At 35.0% G+C, this 23,642-nt stretch overlaps 1 protein-coding gene across 1 annotated transcript in view; it reads right to left on the bottom strand.

Annotated features, from left to right (window-relative positions):
• The window catches only part of LOC111512665 (uncharacterized), a 267,297-nt gene continuing 243,655 nt past the window's right edge, over positions 1 to 23,642 (bottom strand). The window contains exons 7-9 of the mRNA XM_074172897.1: positions 18,375 to 19,179; positions 8,209 to 8,337; positions 1 to 2,258 (exon numbers count right to left, since the gene is read on the bottom strand). Of these exons, the coding sequence (XP_074028998.1) occupies positions 1,186 to 2,258; positions 8,209 to 8,337; positions 18,375 to 19,179 (2,007 nt within the window). The 3' untranslated portion in view covers positions 1 to 1,185. The remainder of the gene's footprint in view (positions 2,259 to 8,208; positions 8,338 to 18,374; positions 19,180 to 23,642) is intronic.

The raw sequence follows: 23,642 nt of genomic DNA, 5'->3' as shown, positions 1-23,642 counted from the left end.
TGAAAGTTTATGCATAAATATATTACAATACTCATTTGAAATGACTGTATTGAATTCAATGTCGGGTGGGGCAAATACTGCCTATCCTCATAAATCCGTCAATGATCCAGTAAAATAATCCCTATTGACAAAAGCTTGGAAATCATATTACAAGAACACACTTATTGGCCTACTGTGATTTCCAAATAGTACAAACGAATTAAATTTCATTTAGTGACCAGCAGTCTGCCAATCAGACTTTCTATTCAAAATTATAATATACTTTTTTGTTAGATTTGAAAATAAATAGTATTATAGTATGATAGACTGTATTAAACATACATTTTACAACAGATGAAAATCAGTCAATACTCTTTGCAATGAGCAATTTTCAAAATATACTTCACATTTGAAAAACAGATAATTTAAAAGGAACTCTGTACACAACATACCATTAATAATAAATATCTTAAAATTTGCAAGAGTAATAACAAGCTAAAATCACAGGAAAGGGTTATCAACTCGTTTCTTTCGAATCTAATGAATCTGGTACCCCAACATTAACATACAAAATATTTACTCCACTCATATGTTTCTGACTTTTTGAAAAAAGTAGTTTCTCTAAAGACATCGGTATTTCATATTTTACAACAAGAATTATTGAGATTTTTTCTAATTTAGATTGTTGAATGAAGTGTTGGATACTTGAGACTGCAAACAATACGACTCATCAAGCTTGAGAATAATCTTACGCATACAGAAAACTTAATTTTCTTAAATGTTTTGTGGAGTAAATATTTTGATACACATTTGAAAATATGCAATTTATTTACTGAAATAGAATATACTCAAATGCTATTTTTTAAATTATCAGATATACAAAATTATTGTCTCATAAATATTGATGATCAGCTCAAAATATATTTTTCCATTAACACATTTACGACATTAATTATTTTACTCAACCTACTCCTTAATATTATTTTAGAGTTATTAAAATGTGATCTAACTTATTTTCACATAACAAGTGTATTTTATTTTTCGAAATGTGCTAATATTACAGTGATTATCTAAAATCACTAACCGATTCTGGCAAGGAATACCAAATGTAGAACTGATTAAATTTTTTGCCCACCAAGCAACTGCATATTTTCGAGTGTCAAATAATATTGGTAGTTTTATCAACACACTGTTCTTTGGTTGGTTTCATGCATTGAACATATCCTTCATCAAATCAATAGTTCGAACTTTCACCCCAGCATTTTCTACGTCCTTGAGGCACTCTTCGTTTGCTTCCAACATGATTATACACATCAAACTTTTCCCTGAAACTGAGTCTTTGGGATATACCGTAATTGGAGTAAACTTAACGCTAACGTCTGAACAATAAGCCTGCAATTGTCTGTGGATTTCCGGATGCTGTTTTTTTAAAGATACTCCCCTAGATCTCAATTGGCTATGCAGATTGTCAACAGATTTCTCACGAAATTCCTTTATTCTGTCAGGTTCTGTAATCGGAGCGGAAGCGAGTATGAGAGTCTCTGGATTTTCCAAAGGTTCACGTTCTGGTATGTGCACTTCTTTGCTTAACCGCATTTTGGCGCACCTAGACACCAGTTGTCGCTCCCATTTCACCGAACCAGCCGATGGAGTTTCTGAAATAACGCACACCGACACATATAAAACGAGTTTGCTATCCGCATTGTAGCTTTTGCACATCTTCACAAGCTCAGCATACATCTGAGAACCCATTTCGGATGGAAGTAGATCTTGCCATCGAACGTAGGTGAGTTCTCCTAAATTTTGCAAACCTTTAGTCAAAAAAGTTTCGGCCGCCTCGGGATTGGGGAAAAAACACTTAACAGCACCGTGCCCGTGGGAGAGGTAACCTCGTCTAGCTATTTTAGATAAGTGAGTCAGAGAGTCTTTGTTTTCTTTGGCAGAAGCAATAACTTGTCTACATAATGTACCAATTCTGGAGAACAAACATGTTTTTCGGTGTTTCTCCCAATGAGCTCGTCTACAGGTCCTCGAACAGTACGTGTAGGAACAGTTATGGCAATTCTTGAATGAACTGGCTTCCGTGGTAGTGATTAGGGCGGTACGGCCACATCGAGAATATTTGCAACGTAATACTGGGGAGGAATTGAAAGATACCCTTCTAGAATTATTAAAAGAACCTGATGCTGGTTCAGAGCCTTCAGAGCGCCGACGAAATTGATCCGAAGGGTCTGGCGGCTGTCCTTGGTGGCAGGGACTAGTATTAGCTGACACCGTCTCTGAAAAATTTGTTATTTTTTAAAAAATTAATACATTAGAAATTGAGTAACATGAATACAATGAACATCACTTAATTTAAGCTAAGCCCTTTGGTTGATATTTTTCGTATTAATCGATAGAAGTGACGATGTAAGGAACATACGATGATCAAAAAAGTGACCTGTTAGGCGACAAAAAAGATGAATCTCTCTGAAAAATTGGTTTCAGCTTCCAGTAATCGTGGCCAATTCTTCTGAATAATTTTTTAATGTAAAAAATTGATGGAAGTGCCAAAAATATATTTATGTAGCCCAAAACCACAAAACTATAACTTTTCTTTGAAAATGGTCTTTCTCAATATTCTCCGTGTTGATTGATATATGTGAAAGATAAAGGATAATTCCAATCCAAGAAATAGAAAAATACACGTTGTCAAGGCTTGAGAATTGTCACAAACTGCGTATTCCCTGAACCATATTCAAATTTTGAAAGCTACTTCTACAATTGACAAGTGTACCTGAAGGTTAAGTGGTAGAACAAACCTGTAGTGTTTTACACTGCAGTTTTGAACTTCGCCTCTTGAATGTTATATTAATTTTTTTTACCGTAGTTGGTACTGGTCAGGCCCTATCCCCCGAAGCCCCGATACATTCAGGACGGCGCTAACATAATCAACCAACGACCACTCCCCATACCGTGGAGTAAGTAATCATTGGGTCCGAGAATCTTGTGCCCTGAGCAAGCGCAAGAATGACAGCCTTCTGCATCTGTCCGGCTAAGATTTCTGCCTTAGTGCGGCAAGCCGGCATGATTTTAAGATTCGAGAGTAGAGAGGACATCATTTCAGAACAACCATCTTGACAGAGTGGTCTGGATAGAGTCTGCGGAGTTATTATTATTATTATTATTATTATCATTATTATTATTATTACTATATATTATTTGTAGAGCTTGTCAACTGTAGGAAGAGTTTTCTTAATTTTGATATGGTCCGGGAAACGCGCAGGTTGTAAGAATTCTTGGATCTCTAGATTCAACAAGCTGTACATAAGTACCTTGTTATATGTATCAAACAAAACCAGAGTGGAAATGGAGGTTAGGTTATGATTTATTATGTGTCAGTTCTGCGAAACAAAAGAAGAAAACTTATGCATGTAAGAAGTTTCAAAAATTGTCTGAGTTGATACAAAAAAATTAATCTATGTCATTCACAGGCCTGCACATTACGGTGGCGGTTCTATGAAAAACATTATCATTAGAAAAAAAAAAAAAAAAGAAACTCATTTTTTTTTTATAAACAGTAAATTAAGGTACCTCAATGAAAATGCCATGGAAAAAAATATAAAGTTCAAGTAAAGTTAGGTAACCTTCATCCTGTTTAACGGACAATCTAGTTTCTATGGTTTACCTAATCCAATACATGAAGTTATATGTGCGGGCACTATACTACAGTTTACTGTTTTTTCTCTAAAACCGGTTTACAAAATTGTGAAAAGCACTTACTGTATTGCGGAACAAGTGTACCGGTGTAAATATAAAACATATTTGCTAGCAAATCGCTCAGTATGTCTGGTTGAATATTCATGAAGATGCAGTAAAATCTAATATAAAAAAAGAATATTGTGTTTTCTGATAATTTAATAACATTATAATTTCATTATAATAGTATTGATATATTCCCACTTTATTGTGTTTCTTATGTCTTTGGTATCTTATAAGACATTAAACATATACAATCTCGGATAAATTTACAGAAAAAACTTTTCTAAAGTTGAGGACAATAACACCTTTATATTAAATCTGTTAAAATCTGTTGGATGCTTCAATAAATTCCTGAAGGTATGTTCAGAACCAGAAAATGAGAATGAATTGTGTTATGATCAATGAACCAAACATCCCAAAGGAAACATGGCCACTAGGAATCATCGAAAACATTAATGCAATAAGAATTGCAGATGTGAAAACATCCCAGGAATCTACAAGAGACCTGCTAGAATTATTCATCGTCTTAATATTTTTATTGACGATCAAGATGTCAATACTGAGGGGTAGTAGATGTTGAAATAGTTTCTTAATTGTCACAATAAAAGTTTGATAGATCTTGGAATGTATTCAGTTTTTATTACAAATTGAAATGTAGGTTAAATGTTTCTTCATAGAAAAAATGAGCTCCATTTATTCACTATCATGATCCAATTAGTAATTTCGAACCCTTTGGAGAAGATTTTCTTTGTGTGATGGTGAGATTTACTTTTATTCACTTATTGAATCTGAAAAAGAGCAGGCAGATGCATGGCCTACTTTTCTCATGAGAGACACTATTAGAAAATGTATAATCGTGATTTGCATTGAAATATTATCAAACAGTTGAAAAAATTCATATAAACTGATGGTCTTCAAAACTTATCTAAACTAAATCAAAGCGCTTAAGACTTTTTTGACATTGAAAGTGATTCCAATAGTCTATTTATGACTATTGTGTGAACAATAAGTTATCTATCAAAGTTAACAGATCATGTATTATTTTTTTTAACAACCTATAGTCCATCCAATCAAAATTTAATGAAATAATCAAACCTTGTGAGGTGATCCGCGACCTTGAAGTCCTGCCGGATTCCCGGAACATTAGTAAGACCAATATTAGAATATTTTTCATGTGAAATGTTTTGCGAAGAAGTAAATACTCTAAATTACATTTAAATTTGAAGGGGAGATATTTATAGGAGCGATTAGTTTCTGGGAAATAAACTTATTGGCTTTCTATTTCTTCACCTTTATTAAAAAATGTGTGAAACCAAGATGTGTAGGTCATGCACAAGAGTTTCTTTCAAATTTAAACTGCAAGAAAAGGCTCTTCAAGAATCTCTGTTAGGAATTTATTTTGAACACTTTTGATGCCTTCAATGATACTCTGCTTGATTTTGATAAAAAACTGACTCGATTTCAAGTAAGCATTTATGCATCAATTTATGTCTGGTTCATACACCAAACGTTTATCTTTTACTTTAAAGTGTGGTTTATGAGTGCTCCCATTTATTCAAATTATGATAACTTTCTTGAAATAAAAATGAAATATAAAGTAAAAGTTTGGTGAACGAACCAGTCATAATTAATATCGAATACTTTATTTTATTTCTTCTCTCATTATATTCAAGTTTATAATTATTCTTGTACTGACATCTGGTTAGCATAGTTACGTTGTACCCCGTGATATGTACTACTATTGTCATATATCGTCCTGTAAGAGAATGTAGCAGAAGTATTAGTAGTAGTATATGGTTGAAAATCATGTTTAATGAACCACATATAAATAAATGAATCATAAGCAGGTACCATCAGATTTAATATAGACAGTTCTCCTGTTGGACAAGAGAATGACCTCTTCAATATAGTCGAAATGTGCCAAGATGGAATAAGAGCATTAGAAACATACTTGAAAAACATTGTGATGGTTTTTGTACATATCTTGACAAAATTCATATTCAATATAAATTTGCCTGAGTGTTCCAAACTAAATCAGTCAAAAAATGGCAAGACCTGAATAATACAAAATAATTTTTGAGCAACCAACAAAATTTTTTTGAATTATTTTAATGATGATAATCATAAAAGTTTCAAGAAGTCTCGTGGCTTAGGGTTATTCGGTTTATACAGTGCAGACGTTGAAGTTTTCCCCTCTCACCTTTTGAAAGGAACTAGATTATCAAAGTCGTAAACAGCATCGATTCTCTATTCAACACAGGTTAACAGTTTCATATTCTTTTCAAGAATTTCAATGAAAATTCTATCAAGAACCCACTCCAGTTCATTCCAATGAATTTTCAAAATTTAACCACTCATTTTTTACACAATGTAATCAGTTTAAAAATTCATTTCTCACATAATAGAATGTTTCTGGAGTAATTTCGTTGCAAGTACCTGTTATTACATCCATGATAGACCAGAGATCGGTCGATCGATTTTCACTACATACAGTCGAACCCTAACCCAACAGAAGTGTTGTGAATGAAGATTCGAAATTGATAATTTGCGAACCTCTGATATTTTCAAAATTATCGTACTGTGACTACATTTACGGCCCTGCCGGCCCTTCAACGGTCAAATGCGTCTACAGCCTATACAAAATGCACGTATCAGTTTCGACGATTATCTTTTCACCAGCGCTGAATGTTTTTCCAGCGAGAATTCTATTGCGGTCCGAGAACAGGAAAAAGTCGCTGGGGGCCAGATCTGGAGAATGAGGTAGATGTGGAAGCAGTTCGAAGCCAAATTCATGCAATTTTGCCATCGTTTTCATTGATTTGTGACCCGGTGCATTGTTTTGACAAAACATTTTTTTCTTCAAATTGGGCCGTTTTTTTGCGATTTCGTCGTTCAAACGCACCAATAACGCTATGTGATAGTAGCTGTTGGTGGTTTCTTTCAAGATAGTCAACGAATATTATACCATGCGCATACCAAAATGGCCAGCCGACTGTTGTGTCTTTAAACACTTTGGTGCATTGTCTTGATGAAACAGCACATTCTTTTTCTTCAAATGGGGCTGTTTTTACGCGATTTTGTCGATCAAACGCTCCAATAATGCTATGTGATAGTCGCTGTTAATGGATTTTCTCTTTAGCGTATCCCAAAATACTGATACCTTGCCAGGCGACTGTTGCTCTTTGCATGCTTTGCATTTTGATTCTGGTGTGGAATGATGGAACCATGTTTCATCCATTCTCATATTATTGCATAAACTCGGGTTTTTTATGGTGGAACAGTTTCAAACACTGCTTAGAATCATCAATTCATTGTTGTTTTTGATCGATTGTGCGCGTCACTCACTTGGAACAGAGCATTCGCATACCCAAATATTCATGCACGATATGTCCAACACGTTCTTTTGATATCTTCTGATAGATCCGCTATCTGGATCAACTCAACTTTGCGGTTATACAAAATTATTTTGAGGACTTTTTTTATATTTTCGTCGACAACAGCCTCTATGAAGGGTCCACTGCGTACATTTTTCGGTGCTTGTTTCACCTCGTTTAAACTCATCAAACCATTTCTCAACCGTTGCTTTTCCTGGTGCAAAGTCCGAATAATGTTAACCAAGCCAAGATTTGGCTTCAAAAGTATTTTTCTAGCCAAAAGAGCTTTATCAACACGCGAAATTCCTTTTTATCAATTTTCTTCAAACTAACAAAAATTAATAGTCCGACAGCTGTAAAATGTGTACAGGTATAATTTGAAGGTTAGGGTTGATTAAAAATCACATGGATTTAATACTAGTAGCTTCATCTGTGTGTTAGCCTAGAAACCTTTCAGCCCATTAGTAATTAAAGAATATAAAGAAACAAAAAAGTTACGTCTCAATGAACTACGCAAACTTCACTTTCTGACAGCCGTTCACAAAATTGTTGATATAGAACTCCACGTTATCTTTCAATAAGTAGTATAATCTTATCCATATTGCCTAAGATTTTATCTATTTGTACATTAATATTCTATTTTTATAAAATGTGTAATATTTGTCCAAGGTTTTATCTATTTTTCTTTTTGTTTTGTCTAGTATTTAATCGGACTATTTTACCTCAAGCCGAAATATAATTTGTTTAACTATAACACCAAATTCACAAAATTCAATAAAATGTTTTGTACTTTTTCAAAATCATTTATATACTCACATATTCTTTATAACTTCTTGCGAAACAAGAGCTTTGCTCTTACCGCTAAACCACTTTGTTCACATATTTTGTTTCAATTGTAAAGTTATTATTATTATTATTATTATAAGACTGAAAATATTTTGGAACATTAATAATTTATTTACGAGAAATCGACGTCAACTTGACATCTCCAAATATAAGACCGAATTATTCAAGCGAAATTTTCTATAAAATGCTGCCGAACTTTAAAATGGGGTGCTGAAGCGAATCTGAATCGAGAAGATACCTGAAAACGAAACTTACACATGTCTCCTACCTTGGAGACTGGGACTTGGAGCTCTGCCTGTAGAAGGAAGGCCCAGAAGAGAGTCCAGAACATCTTCTAGAGTCGTTGAACTAGGAGATGGCTTCACGGTTGATCCAGTGGTCGACAGATGCGTTACATCTAGAAAATGAATTTGATTGTGAATTTGAAAATTTTAGAAGATCCACTGGACCTTCAGAAATTGAAATAACTCAGTTGATACTCAGTGGAGTTATTCAAACAGGGTGCCTCAAGAATTTTTCGAAATTATAAAAATAATAATATTCGTTGACTTTTGGCAATACAAAGCGTATAAATGACAAGCCACCGAAAAGTAAAAGAAAGGTATCGAATATATAAAGTATTTCAATAAATTAAAATTTGCTCAAATACTTATTATTGTAGCCGAAGTAAACGATATTGTGCACTCTTAAAGTTGACGGCACTGTCAACGGCCAAAAAAACCAATACATAGAAATGAACCGGCTGCGAAATAGTCCACGTGCACTGTAGAATTGGCGGTTCGTATTGGATAATTTTTACTAACCGAGTTTTATGACTGTCTGAAGAGTCATAAAATTGAATTTGAAGTCATGTTACGGTGACGAATAGAAATCAGTGAATGCGGGGATGGTTATTGCCGTCGTGTTCATTTCAGGAACTAATTGCGATTTGAGTGTTGAAATTCTATATTGGTGCTGTTTAATTACTTAAAATTTTTGTTATCTGTTCAAAATGTGGCGTCCTTGGACAAGTACTAATAGTAATAACGAGTGTGATAACAACGCATCAGGCGTGAAAATAGTTTTCCAAAAAAAGAAGGTAATAGAGCTAATTGAAGAAGAAGTATCTAATATTACCAAAGACTGGCAGAAAAGGATTAAGAAAGTAATTTTAAAAAGACTATATGGAGAATTGGACACTTCCATATTAATGATTTAAATGACGACAGTGACAGTGAAACAGAGAATATGGAAGAGGAATGGTTAGCCCCTACTTTCCCACTCACCTGATGGAAGGTAGGTAGGTTGCACTATATCGTTTACTTGAACTAGACATTATTTGCAAACTTTGACATACATATATTCAAAAATATTCGACGATTACCTCTTGCTTTTGAATTTTTCTTACATTTTAATTTTTGACGTTTCATGATTCATTTTAGCCGTTATCATTTTTTGAATTGTTTAACTTTTGCGTTATCTCCACATTCAAGAATTGAATTGATTTCATGAGAGTGTGATAATATCCAAAATATTTCCTGCCATCATTCACTTTCTTTAATTATGATTTGATACCTGATTTTATTCGTTATTTCGAAGACGTATATGTTTTTAGACATGATATGTCAAAATATCATACTAGAGTATGAGAAAAATAATGAAAAGCTCATTTCCAGTAGAAGCTCATTTCCAGTAGACCAGTCTTGGAGTTTCAGTTTTGTTCTTAGCTCATTATCATTTTCAGCACAAAGTCTAGGTATTAAAACTGAGTTTTTGATCTGTACTTTCTCAATTTTACCAATATTTTCCTCTTTATCGTATATTGAAATGGCGGGGTAATCAGTGATATTTGGCTTTACATTTCTGGAATGAAACCCTAACAGATATATTGTAATTGTTATTGAAGAAAAATAAAAAAATATCACAATTTTGTAGCCTTCGAAACCACTGTAATTTATTTTTGATTTTAAATTACCCTTTTTGGCAAATGATAAAGAAACAATATTTTTTATACAGTGTCATCCCCAAAGTATGCACCATATGGGAAACTTATGATTCCGGATAAAAGTTTATGCATACCCTAAAACTAAACATCCCCCAACAAAATACAGTAAAACACACGTAAACACATGAGAAGCCTTCAAATATTTGATTTTGAGACAGAAGTAAAGTACTCTTATTTTGAAAAATCTCGGGAAATATTATTTGAAAAAGTTGTTCAGCATTAAAAAATAAATCTAGGTTTGAAGTTATGGCCATCTGAACAAAGTATTCTTTTTACCCATTTTTTTGAAAATGGGAACTACGAAAAATGAAAATTTGCTAAAACGATAAATAGACAGCATCCTGTATACGACAGTTTATTTTGAAAGCTTGTAATATTACGAATTGCACAACTATGGTGTTAACCATAAACTCATTGATTTTCTGGAGATTTTCTTGTCCAAAATAATCTCCAGAAAATCAATGAGTTTGTTCCAAAATATCTATTTTATTTTAATGTTTTGTGATTTGATATCATTGAATAATAAGTTATTGTTACAATACTGTACAGTTTTGAGTAATTTTCGGTGTGAAGAAAAAATAAAAATAACTTTGCACCAAAAACTTTGAAAATTATTTTACTTAAAAAAAAACGACTGTGGTCAACAACATAGTTGTGTGATTTGTAATATTGCAGGCTTTTAAAATAAACCGTCGTATACAGGATGCTGTAGATCTTTGTTTCTGAAAGCCATATTGATGATTGTCAAGATGTTGAAGCCTTCCAAATATTTAAAGATATGGTGGTTTACTACTTTCTCCATGATTTTTGGTATCACTGATAGCAAAGCGACTGGTGTATAGTTATTTGGACGTTTTTTCTTGCCCTTTATGGGAAAAGGCTGAACGCGAGCAATCATCCAACAAGAAGGAAAACCCCCTCTTTTGCAAGACAGGTTGAAAAGTTTGCAAAATACTGGTGCGAGTTCATTTGCGCACTTTTTAAGTACGATGAACTGGAGATATGGAGAAAATCAAATGGGCTGTAAACTCATTTATAAGTCGCCGGGATCGGATGACATATACCCAGTAATGCTTCAAAAGGGATCGGAAGTACTTTTCAAAAAATTGTGTGTAATTCTTAGGGCAAGCTTACCACTGGGACACATACCAAAAATTTGAGGACTGATCAGGGCCACCTCCATTCCGAAACCTGGGAAAATCGAACAGGACTCGGCGAAGGCTTTGAGACCAATTTGTCTCATGTCATTTGCGTTGAAAACGCTAGAAAAATTACTTGACAGGCATATCAGGAACGTATCACTGGCTATCAGACCATTACATCGAGACAGAAACGGCTCTATGTCGGGTAACAGAAAAAGTAGAATATACTTACAAAAACAAGGAAGTACTTTTAGCTGCTTTCTTGGACGAACTACAAAAGATCGGACCGAACAGAAATTTCGGAACAAGTGGAGGAGCACATATTGAATATGTGCATGGACCACATGACACCGAAGTACACCTTCAACACAAACTTCACGGTCAAAATCATAAGCCGTGAAGATTGGAAGACCATTAGTCATCCCGAAAACATGTTTGGAAAAAACACCTGGTATACAGATGGATCGAAGACCAAACATGGAACGGGAGCTGGAATATACCGAGCGGATAGAAATCTAAACTACAGCTATCCGCTATGACTATACACATCTGTCTTTCAGGCGGAAGTGTATGCTATCTTGCAGTGTGCAAGGCTTATTAAATTAAGACCTCAAAGAAATGAGCGGATCAATATTTTTACAGAAAGAACTGAATGAACTTGCAAACAGGAACAAATTAACTTTGTACTGGGTGCCAGGGCATTCAGAAATCCCAGGTAATGATAAAGCTGATGAATGCGCTAGACGCGGATCATCAACTTCATATATAGGTTCTGAACCAGCTCTGGGGGTACCAAAATCATTGGTACGAAACCAGATTAGGACATGGACCAATAAGAATCACACAGAGTACTGGACAAAAGTACCTGGCAACAAACACAGTAGAACCTTCATTAGGGAACCGTCCGAGAAAAAATCGAAGAACTACTTCAATATAGTAGGGATCGGCTCAGAATAATTACAGGGTTACTAACCAGTCATTGTCCGCTTAGAGGTCACCTGAATAAAATGGGGCTGTACAACGGAGACCTCAGCTGCAGATTATGCAACGAAGGGATAGAAACAGCTCTACACATCTTATGCGAATGTGAGGCACTGAATCACAGGAGGCAGGCAATATATGGACGTACAAAATTACGCGAAGAATATGACGATCATCCAACACGGAACCTGTACGAACTAGTACAGGAAACGAGACTGATGGAGTAGGTGTCATAAGAAGATGTGAGAATAAACGCAAAAAGCCCAAGAGGATGCAGTGTTTTCTGGAGACTTGGACTGATTGGACAAGTCAGACAGCTCTCAAGGTACAAAATAAAGTAAGATGACGGGCACTTCATCAGGGCCAGACGCCTTGATGATATTGAGCTGTTTCAAAATTCGCCTGACTGGACGCTGCCGAAAAGTTATTCCCGGCATTGTTGATTCTAGTGTGGGAATAGGGAATGGTGCCTTTCCTAAATAATCGACTGGAGAGTGGGGCGTGAATTGTTCAGCTAGTAGATTCGCTATGGCTGTTGTTGCAATTGAACCATCCGCTTGTGGATGACGAAAGGACTGGGCGTCAGTTCTTATGCCGTTTTTAATGGTTTAAAAAGTATTGGAAAGGTCAAAATGCTTGAAAAGTGGGTGCCCAATGATTTGAACGATTGAAAGAAATTTTCGAAGAGTGTTTTTCTTTGCTTTTGCGCAACCAAAACGATCCTTTTTTGGACCGAATCGTCACGTCTGATGAAAAGTGGATCCTGTACGATAACAGGAGACGTTCAGGACAGTAGTTGGACACCGATGAGCCACCCTGGCAAACACCAACCAAAAAATACCATGGTTACTGTATAGTGATCAATGTCTGGTCTAATTCATTATATCTTCTGCAACCGGGCCAAACCATCACAGCAGATTTCTTTTGTGAGGAAATCGACGGAATATATTGAATATAGCGTTCGCAGCAGCCGGCATTGGTCAACGGAAGAGGTCCGATCCTGTTCCACGAGAACGCCCGTCCACACTTTTCACAAATAACCGCCCAAAAAATAAACGAATATAGCGTCGAGTTGTCCCACCCGCCCAGATCTCTCGCAAACCGACTACCGTCTTCTCAGGAACTTCGATAATTTTCTCACCGGTAGAACCTTCGCCAATCAGGACCAGGCAAAAACGGCATTTGTCGACTTCATCGAATCCCGGGAACACGATTTTTATGCTGGCAGAATTAATCGACTTGTGTATTTCATCAGTTCGGACTTCCATTGTCTAATATAATATAAATTGATTTGATAACCCTGAAGAAAATCAAAAAAATTAACTGATTTTTATTCCCCTCAATATCAATTTTTTTCAAATGAACACTGATATGATATGCAGACTATCAGTTTATTCAACAATGCAATAGATGTAGATTTCAAGTTGAAATTCAGATAAGAACTGGATTCAAATTCGAAAATAACGAATACTTACTCGTTTTAATCGGCGAGAATTAGATACACAATTTTTTCGTAGTTATGAATATGCTTTTTATCGTTATGAATAATTATATATGAATGGTGCAAATTATTCTTTTTTAACTAACTGTATTGAAAAAATATTGCAAATAGGATAAGCCGAATAAGTATTCTGCGTTTCACTCAATTGGTTAATTTTCATAACAAAACAGGGACCGGTTGAAAATCTGATATATAAAAATGTAATTTCTACTATTGAAATCCTGTACTACCTTTTTCAATGTTCAGATTTTTTTTATACTCATTACAAGAATATGTCCCATTTATTTCAAACATGCTGAGTTTCGCGAAATAAATCATCAAGGCGAAAGGATTAGTGGAAGAATAATCTGCCAACTTTGTTTTGAGGATATCATATACGCAAATTGACATTGTTGTTGTTTAAATAAGGTTGTTCTTTGAAATCACATATGAAATAATGAGACGCCCTGTTTTTCGAAGATTAGTGAGTAACACTCGATTTCGACAAGAGTTATCATCTAGATTAATACACACAAATAAAGAAAATATTGTGTTAAATATGTTAGGTATAATTTTACTGCAGGCATGAACTTAAAAAAAAACTGGATACAGTGATCAACAGTTGAACCAACCATCGTTTTCTTCATTTTATTTTTGAAAAAAATCTGTTATTTGAGTTCAAAATTAGTAAATATAGTACCCACCTGTGATTGATATGACATTGCAAAATTTGGTGGAGAATTAATGTAACACAAGTACTTATCCCACACACAACTCTAGTATCACTTTTTTTAATAAGTAACGATCATCTAGTCCTTTCAATCTCCTGATTATCGTTAGAAAAATGACCTTTTGCACATGTAAAACGGTGGACAAACTCCATTCTTTGACAAATCCATTAACATTCCATAAGCATGGGCGCACCTAAAGTGAAACAAGGGGGTCCTTTCCTCCCCAGGACTAAATGATCAATAATTCAAAAATACTGAAACATGGGTTATGTGACTACTAGTTCAGTGGAATGAACATTTCCGTTACTAAAATATCCAGAAATAATTTGAAGAATATCAAAAGATAGGTTGAATAGTTTGGTAGCGACATACATGCACAATAAACGTGCCTTTCAGATATTTTAGCCTTTATATCTTTCAATCATCAAAATAAGATGAATGATAATTTTGAATTCACTCTAGAGGGTTTTTCTGGGTACACCACTGACAGTATGAATTCATTTATTGTTAATAGCGATAAAACTGCCCACATTCAATTCGGCAACAGATCCAAATATGTCAATCAATGTAAAGTTTTCACAAGGCAAATAGTTTTCAGTAGCTGAAATTATATAAATTGAAACTGAAGAGCACCTTGTAAGCAATTCTAAGAAGAATTTTTGCTAACTCGCATTCACTGCATTGTTTTGAGTTTTTTTTTCATTATGAATATTTTTGAATATTACTGGAGTTTTATCCCAACACCAAATCGTTATTTTCAATACCTCGATACGTTTTTCAATCACCAAGTCATACTCATTACTACAACAAAGTTTCCAAACAGTACATCACGCGGATATAAATCACTTACATATTTGCCTTCTGCTTAGAAATTGATTTTCTTTTTCTTTCTTCGATTTTTTTTAATAATTAAAGTATCATTGAGAATTATGTTTTCATCCAAACTGGACCATTATCGAAAAGTAATTTGGGTTTAATTTATCTTGAATGAATGTATGTATGAATAACCTTCATATAAAAATCCTAGTAATTATTGGTTATATTCGCCAAATACAATTTTAATGCAGATGCGTTTCTTTGGTAGTTCAACTGTTGGCACAGTTCCTTCTAGCAAGTGAAGCATGCAACAAACACGGTGCCTTATGAATTGATAGAATAAATCTGGAACCATATAATTATTGTGAAAAGTTATTGGGTAAACGTCAACTTTACCATTTGATTTGAATGACTATGTATCCACCAACTCAAAAGGCACATTGAACGAAAAATATTTACCTCTAATACACAACCAAACATTTCCTTCTCCAAAAGTATGATCGAATCACTGAATGAAAAATGTTTTGTGCATATGGAAATAAAACATAAATGAAACAAAAACAAAAAATGCCAAAAATAAAACAATTTATTGATAAATCTTATATATGTCGTTCTTATAAACATGCATTAAATATAAAATAATGATATGAAACAGTTCAAAGGTGAAAATTTTCCATCTGAAAATAATACAATAAAACAGTGCATGAAGAAGTGTTTTACAATATGCACTTTATCCTATTAAATATATTAATTCCTAATACTAAAGGCTCCATCATGAAAACTGTACAATCAATGGATAAATATTGAATGTTATAAAGTTATTATTGAAATGATTGAAATATTTCATTTGATTATCCCCAGAAATAGTCATTTTCATGAAACAATAAACAACAAACACAATGTTAAACGAAAAACGTTAAATTTCAAAATAACCAATTGTAAAAACTTTATTATTCACGAGGTTTTGCTTGAGGCCTGGTTCAAATTTAGCTAACATGTGCTTAGAGAGAATTGGATGAAAATAGGCTACAGTTGTCCATTGTCTGACAAGGTCACGTCTCAAGATCAGGCATCATCAAAACCATCACAATTTACTAGAATCCGTAAACCATGAGGTGACATAAAAGCAACCATACTATGGAAATCCATCTCGAATGTTGATTATTTGTCATGAAACAAATATCAACTTGGATTTCAAATGAGGAAATTTGCTTGTTCGGCTCGTTTAACAAGGAAATTATTCGTAAATTATCAAATAAATAAAATAACACGTAGCACCAATTGGATATATCCGAGATAGAGAGCAGGAGCACATAATATCTAATGCTAGTTACAATATAACTTCCAAGGTTATTAGTACACTGCATAAACCTATCACAAATAGGTACTCTGTTCTTAATTAAATGACTAGGAAACATTTGTAAAAGCTGCTCAAATAAATATATTGTACACGAGTATTTACATGATTCATCATATTTGTAACTATACAGTACTAGACGGTTTTTCATTCACATGCTGTTTAATTTCATTTAATGCTGAATCTCATTAAACAATAACAAATAATTCATTCGGAATATAAGTATCATTCAGCTGACCTTTCTCCTGTTTTTTATGCATTAAAAATTTCAAAATTATTTCTGACATAACGATTGAATCATTTCAAATTATTTAATTTCTGAAATACTTTCTTCTTTGTTCGTTGCCGTCAAAAATGTTTAAAACGTCTGTCACTATTGAACATTAAATAAATGCATCATAATACTCCAGCCATGTGAAATTATAGATATGAGGATATTTCTACACATATTTTCTATTAAAAAAATTTGGTGATGTTCGGAGTAGGAGCCACATCGTTTTGGTTGCAAAATGCATGTGTATTCTTTCGATGTCCCACTTGTAATGTATTAAACATCATTCAAAAGGTTTTTAAAGATCTGGTTACGCCATTTGATTACCATTTGTCATATGTGAAGGCAGAAATTTAAGAAATATTAAAAAAAAATGAAGAAATAAAAATAAAACTCCACGTGTGTGCTCATTCACCACATTCTTGATAGGAAGTGAAAATATTAGCACGCTGTATAAAGGACAATAAAAAAATGGTATCTGAATAACTCCAATTTAATTTTTATAGAGTCGTGCACTTGTACGAGTATTATGATGCATTGTAATGTAAAAAATAAACATACGTTATACTCACATGAGTTATGAGATGGTACCGTCAACATATAATAGAAATGGGTGGATTTCAAGGATTAGTACTTTATCAATTTTTTTATCAAAGCTGTGAATAAAACGTCGGAGTAGAAAATTTAATGATGTAATGAAAATCATGTTTTGCAAATATAATTACCAGAAATTTTCAATAATTGAGTAAAAGGTTTTAGCTGAAAGTATTCGAAACACGTCTAAGATCGTATCAATTTTCAAAAATCTTCAAATAGCACATGCAGATGATGATAGTTTTATTTACTCTTAAAAGAAGAAGTTCAATATTATACGATTGAAACCCACTGGTTTGCGTGGTCATGAGTAAAAAACCATTTTTTTCTCTATAATTCAGTTCAAATATGAAAAAAAAAACAAGAAAAACACTTTTGATACCATTATTGCAAATAAAATAAATATGAAAAATAATTTTGGGCAGAAAGTTTCTGTCAACCCAAATGATATATAGTTGATACTTGAAAAAGTTTGGAATTCATGGAAATCTAAGATGTCTGGAACTTGAAATCCTTGTATTCATGAAATTATTCGTGAACGTTGGTATCAAAAGCATGTTGTGTAAACCTCGCAAGTTTAAGTAAGGTTGCTGCCAGAACATGATTCAAATCATTTTCTGGCAGCCACCTGGAAAGCAAAACAGAATCTAATAGGTGACGAGTACCTCTCTCAATGAGTTGTAATAGAAGTTGATATTTTGAGTTGAGAGGCAGTCTACCTCTATTTTTCATGATTGAATCTGCACCTATGATATTATTGTATGATTTGACAGCAAGTCTCAAAACTTTCCATTATTTCCTCTTCCTGTAGCTGAAAAAGCAAATGCGCAACTGGGATCAATGAAGTCGCCCCGGAGCGCCAATTAATTTTTATTGTTGTTTTATAATTTCACATATAATAAAATACATATTTTTCCTCTACCATTTAGTCCAAATTTAGGGCATCTGAAATATCTGATATGGGAGAAAGGTCAGCTGTAACTACAATATTTTGAACTTCTTTTACATCCGATTTCACTAGTCGTTCGTCATTCATACCAGTCAAATATTTCAAATTACGATGCGGTTACAGACTTACCATTGTGAGTTTGTAAATCTAGTCTAAGAGTCGCAGGGGGTATGGGGGTGTGGTTTTGACTTTCTGTAAGCGTTACAGGAGTTTGCGGCGAGTCGAGTGGTCTAGTACCCACAAAGGAGCTTTCCAGCCAGCACAATTTTTGACTACCCCTCGGGCTGACGGAGCTAGATCTTTGACTGGCTGTTTCCTGACTTTCGTAGCTTTTGTCTCTGGGGTCCTCCGGCCTAAGACCACTAACGTAGTGTACTATGGCCGAGGTTACCTCTTTGATAGAGGTTTGGATCTCCGGACTCTCCTGCGGTTGTTGGTGGTGGTTACTATTCTGGGATGACAGAAGGGAACTTGCTAAACGTTCCGCAGGAGTACGTGGTTTGTTTAGTCTCTCTTGGGATCTCCAACCCATATAAGGTTGCCTGTAACTGAAACTAGACCTAACCGACGAAGGCGATATACTACCATTAGGTTGCCTGGCGTTGAAACTACTCCTTGTTGAAGCGCAGGGGGACGATGCTGTGGAATTGAGCTTGGACGTGGACCATCGCACGAACGGTTGGTTAAGAGGAGTGGGACTGAGAACAGGAGGGGAATTGGCATTGGATCCCAAGCTGCTCAGTGATGTGGTTTTGCTGCCTGTACCGGTCCATCTGGAATCACGCGGTGATGCTTTTTTAAGTAGAAATCCTTCGCGAGGAACTTGCGACTCCTTGTACCACTCAGGGATGGTCAACTTCTGCAAGGAACGTTGAACACGTAGTTGATGTTCAGACATTACCCTCTCCCCCTTTTGTAACTCATTTTCTGGTGGCTGCAACAAATAAAACAAGACGTTAATGTTGATGCTTTGTGAACTGACTTCATAGTTTTTGTTGTTATCGAAAATTTCAATAATTAACTGTATTTAACAAGTGGTTTACGGGAAAGTTTTTAGGTGTCAACTCTTTGAGGTACTATTATACATTTTTATACATATAAATTTTTACTTTTTGAATCTATTATATGTGACGTATGTATATGCACTTCTGTGTAACGACATGAATAAAATATCTATCTATCACACTCAATGTTATTCAACTCGAGTAAGTTTAGTTTCATTGCAAAATTTCCAGTTATAAGATGATAAAATGATTGAGGCTTTCGTGGCCGAGGTTTTTAGTGTCACTACTTTTCGAGTTTGGAGTCCGTCGATTTTTGGAATTTATTCCTAACGTTTCGCTGGCGGTAGTGGCTAGCTTCCTCAGAGGTTAATACATCCTGAGTTAATCTCCGATATCTGGATATTATCTACGACTGCGACCTCCAAAATGCAACATACCAGAAAGAGAGATTGCAGCCTTAAAAAACTTGAACTCTGATGAGGGTATCACGATTCTTCTAGCAGACAAGGGAAATGCAACGGTGATTCTAGAAACATAATAATGTAACAGCGAAATTGATGAACTAGTCCCTGCAAACTACGGCAAACTTCAACGGGACCCAAGAAAATCGAGGTTGAGGAACGTTAACAAAATCATCCTCACTGTCTGAAATCGTACAGAGAACTTTTGTCAGAAGTGAAGTCGTTCCACCCAGGCTCTACGGTCTTCCAAAAGTACATAAAACCACCTGGCGAAGCATCTGGCCTCGCTACTCCAGTCTCATGTGGGAAAGACAAACTCCTATGTCAAGGATTCGACAGACTTCGTTGGTAAAATTAGGGACTCGACTCCGGAGCCGACAGATACTCTGGTCAGCTTCGATGTTATGCTCTTGTTTACCGATGTCCCACTGGAAGACTCCTTGAGGGAATTAGCCTACTTGTTTCCGAGCGATATCGTTGAACTCTAAAAAACATGTTTCACGGGGAGTTTATTTCAATAGGTGGGAAACTTTTATGAGCAATTAGATGGCGTGGCGATGGGAAGTCCACTTAGCTCATGGAGCGTTTTGAAGAGCAATCAATCGATACCTTTGTATTAAAACCGACCTTGTGGCTACGTTACTTTTATGAGCAATTAGATGGCGTGGCGATGGGAAGTCCACTTAGCTCATGGAGCGTTTTGAAGAGACATCAATCGATACCTTTGTATTAAAACCGACCTTGTGGCTACGTTACGTGGATAACCTTCGTTATCTGGAAACATGAATGGGACGCTCTAAACCTTTTTCTAGCATCAAATTCATTATGGCGACTGAACTGGACCAGCAGATAGCATCCCTAGATGTACTAATCGAACGATGTGGTGCTAAACTAAACCACAAAGTTTACCGGAAACCCATGCACACGGATAGGTACCAGCACACACTATCGAACCACCATTCTAGTTGAACGAGAGGAGTCATCCTTACTCTAACTGAACGAGCTCAAAGAATATGTGAACCAGAGAATCTACAGGAAGAACTGGAACATCATCAAGAAAGCCATGAGACTGAAGGTACCATGGTTCAAAACGCTGAGATGGTTGCACGCACATATCTACCATATATCTCTAGGATCAAAGACATAATTGAAAAATTTTTGGAAAAACACAACATTAATACGGTTTTCAAACCCATCAAGAAGATACAACACAGCCTCAGAGACCCACAATCAACAGCGGGAGTACATCGCATACCGTTCTCTTGTGGGAAGGTATACATCGGAACCACCAAAAGATCCATGGGAGCAAAGCTGAAGGAGCATGAAAGAAACTGCAGGCTAGGCCAAAATGAGGAGTCTGTGGCGGAACACGCATTTAGTGAAAACTCATTACCCCCTACCAGGGATACCATAACCGACTTGTACGGGAGACAATAGAGATCCACAAACACACGGATAATGTCAACAGAAAAGAAGAAACTGTGACCGTCAACCGAATATGGAACACTATTCTGAGAAGTTTAAGAATAACATTTTCCGCAATTTACCCAATCCAGGTACAGATATTACCACACCAAGCTACCTGAGTCAACATAAATACGCCTTACGTAATCGTAATATCCAGTCATCAAAGATTAACTCAGGATGTATGAACCTCTGAAGAAGCTGGTCACTCGCGTCAGCGAAACGTCAGGAAGAAACTCTAAAAATCGACAGTCTCAAACTCGAAAAATAGATAACTTGATAAATACCTGATATTGAATGAAATAATATGGAAAAGTCATATGTAAGGATCTTGAAGCAGAATAAATATTAGATAGGAAAGATCAGTATACTAAAGGAGGAATTCAGGGGCTATCTGAACCTTTATCTTTAGTAGTTGTTTTTTTTGAGTGTCATTAGTTTGAGATTGACACAGTTACTTGAAGGTACGAAAAGGTTTATTTCAACGAGTTACTTATGAACGCTTCGATCAAAGTACCTACAACTCATTTTACAACCAAGAGAATCAACAGTATGTAATGATGTATTAAACAAAAACAAACAATATCCATTATTCATTCCCGGTAATATTTTCGATAGAAAAGTAATGCGTATGACTGAAGATAATTTTGTTTTCGATTCGAAATACTTTGATGACAATGGGAGCGGAAAACTACGATAAGTTGCGAAATAGATTCGTTAGAATTCGCACGACAACGCATGAACGATCCAAACACATGGATCGGTAGGGGACCGCGTCCACTTGACTCGTATCGTTCGTCAGTTTTCGTCCGACTAGGTGGGAATTGCGAAGCGATACCGTGCTGCTGGGATTTGATTGCGATCTAGTGCGAACTCCGAACTCCAAAGCGAAATTTTTTTTACCAGAACAATTAAAAAACCCGCTCCAAAAAACCATCTCGCCCACTACGAACACGGACGAATTCTGGGGCAATGGACGATGTGCATCGCACGATTTCGTACGAACAGCTTTCGTACGAATTCGTTGCTTAGCAGTTGGCAGCTTTCTGCTCCTAGTGGACGATTTTGAAACGTATCAAATTAAAAAGAAAGAGGTATCAAGGACTTTCCGTATACTACATAAAGTACACTATCTTTTTATGTTAATGAATTATTAGTTTTCTAGAGAGTCATGAATTTTGTTTATTTATTCACTCATCAATTAATTCTGCCAGAGAGCTATAACGTATGTATCCTATTAAAATACATTCAATAATAATAATAACCGCCTCTATCGTTTCCACAAACGATAGAGTTTCCACGAAACTCTATATGAAATAGTTGTGATGATAGTGAAAAGTAAATAATAATATCATTACAAATGATATGCGCAACGAAGTTTTTTTTCTGATTTATCTGTTGTAATCTGTATTTCCGTTAACCAGTCGTCGCCCTCCTACGAACGACAACCCTCAGAATTCGAAATTTGTGCGAGCTGAGGACTATCAAGGTCTTACCGTTTAACGTGCGATTTTTATCGCATTTCATCTACTCAAATGTATTACTTTAATTTGGAATTTTAAATATTACATTCAGAGAAGCTCTAGATTTAAATTTTTTAAATCTTTTCAACAGACATTTTGCACATTATATTTTCATATAATTCCCAATGATTTTTTCGTCAAAAAATTCAGAAAGAAGTCGCAGTATTCTGGCGGTATACATGTTATAGCATTTAGAAATCATTATATAATACTATTTTTATGATATACTGAATATGTTTTGAAACCTCAAACAGACGATAGCTTCTAATTCAGCAAGTATAGTCTATACGAAGTCAATCCGAACAGCCAAATAGAAGAATAAGTTACTGATATAATTTTTACTACTGATAGAAAAATTCCTGTAGGTTCATGAAAAATAAAATAATTGTGCAAAAAAATTATACCACGCCGCCCATGCCATACAAAGAAACTGCCGACGTTCGGTAACTATTTAGTTTTCATGCCATTCGAATTGACTTCGTAGGTACATAGGTACTATGACATGCTTTATCAAAATGGGATTTTTTCAACTAATGCATGAAGAAATATAATATAGTGACATTGAACTATGAGATTGAAAACGTTCGTTCAAGTTCAGTTTACCGACCACATTGTTTTTTGAAAAGTTTTATCCAACGATAAAATTAATTGTAGGTCTGGGAAACATAAAAGTAAATTGACTATATTACCTTGACCCTTTGATACGTGATGGAATAATGTGAAGTCATGTTTTTCCGATGTAGCCCACGTAAACAAACAATTAAATAACAATTAGTATATCATTGTCTATCTTATGTAATTTTTCACTTGATGGACACATTTTAGAAAATTAAAGATATGATGTTAGTCAATTTCTTCGAGAACAAGTCATTTTCAATCCTATCTATCATATTGGATCAATTTATCTCATCTGCGATTAAATTTACAATAATCAAAGTATCAAAC

Source organism: Leptinotarsa decemlineata, unplaced genomic scaffold (assembly GCF_025532065.1).
Source record: "Leptinotarsa decemlineata unplaced genomic scaffold, Ldec_3_MD MMD2_tig00000199_RagTag_RagTag, whole genome shotgun sequence".
Classification (NCBI taxonomy): Eukaryota; Metazoa; Arthropoda; class Insecta; order Coleoptera; family Chrysomelidae; genus Leptinotarsa; species Leptinotarsa decemlineata.
This window is presented reverse-complemented; position numbering and strand designations above follow the sequence as displayed.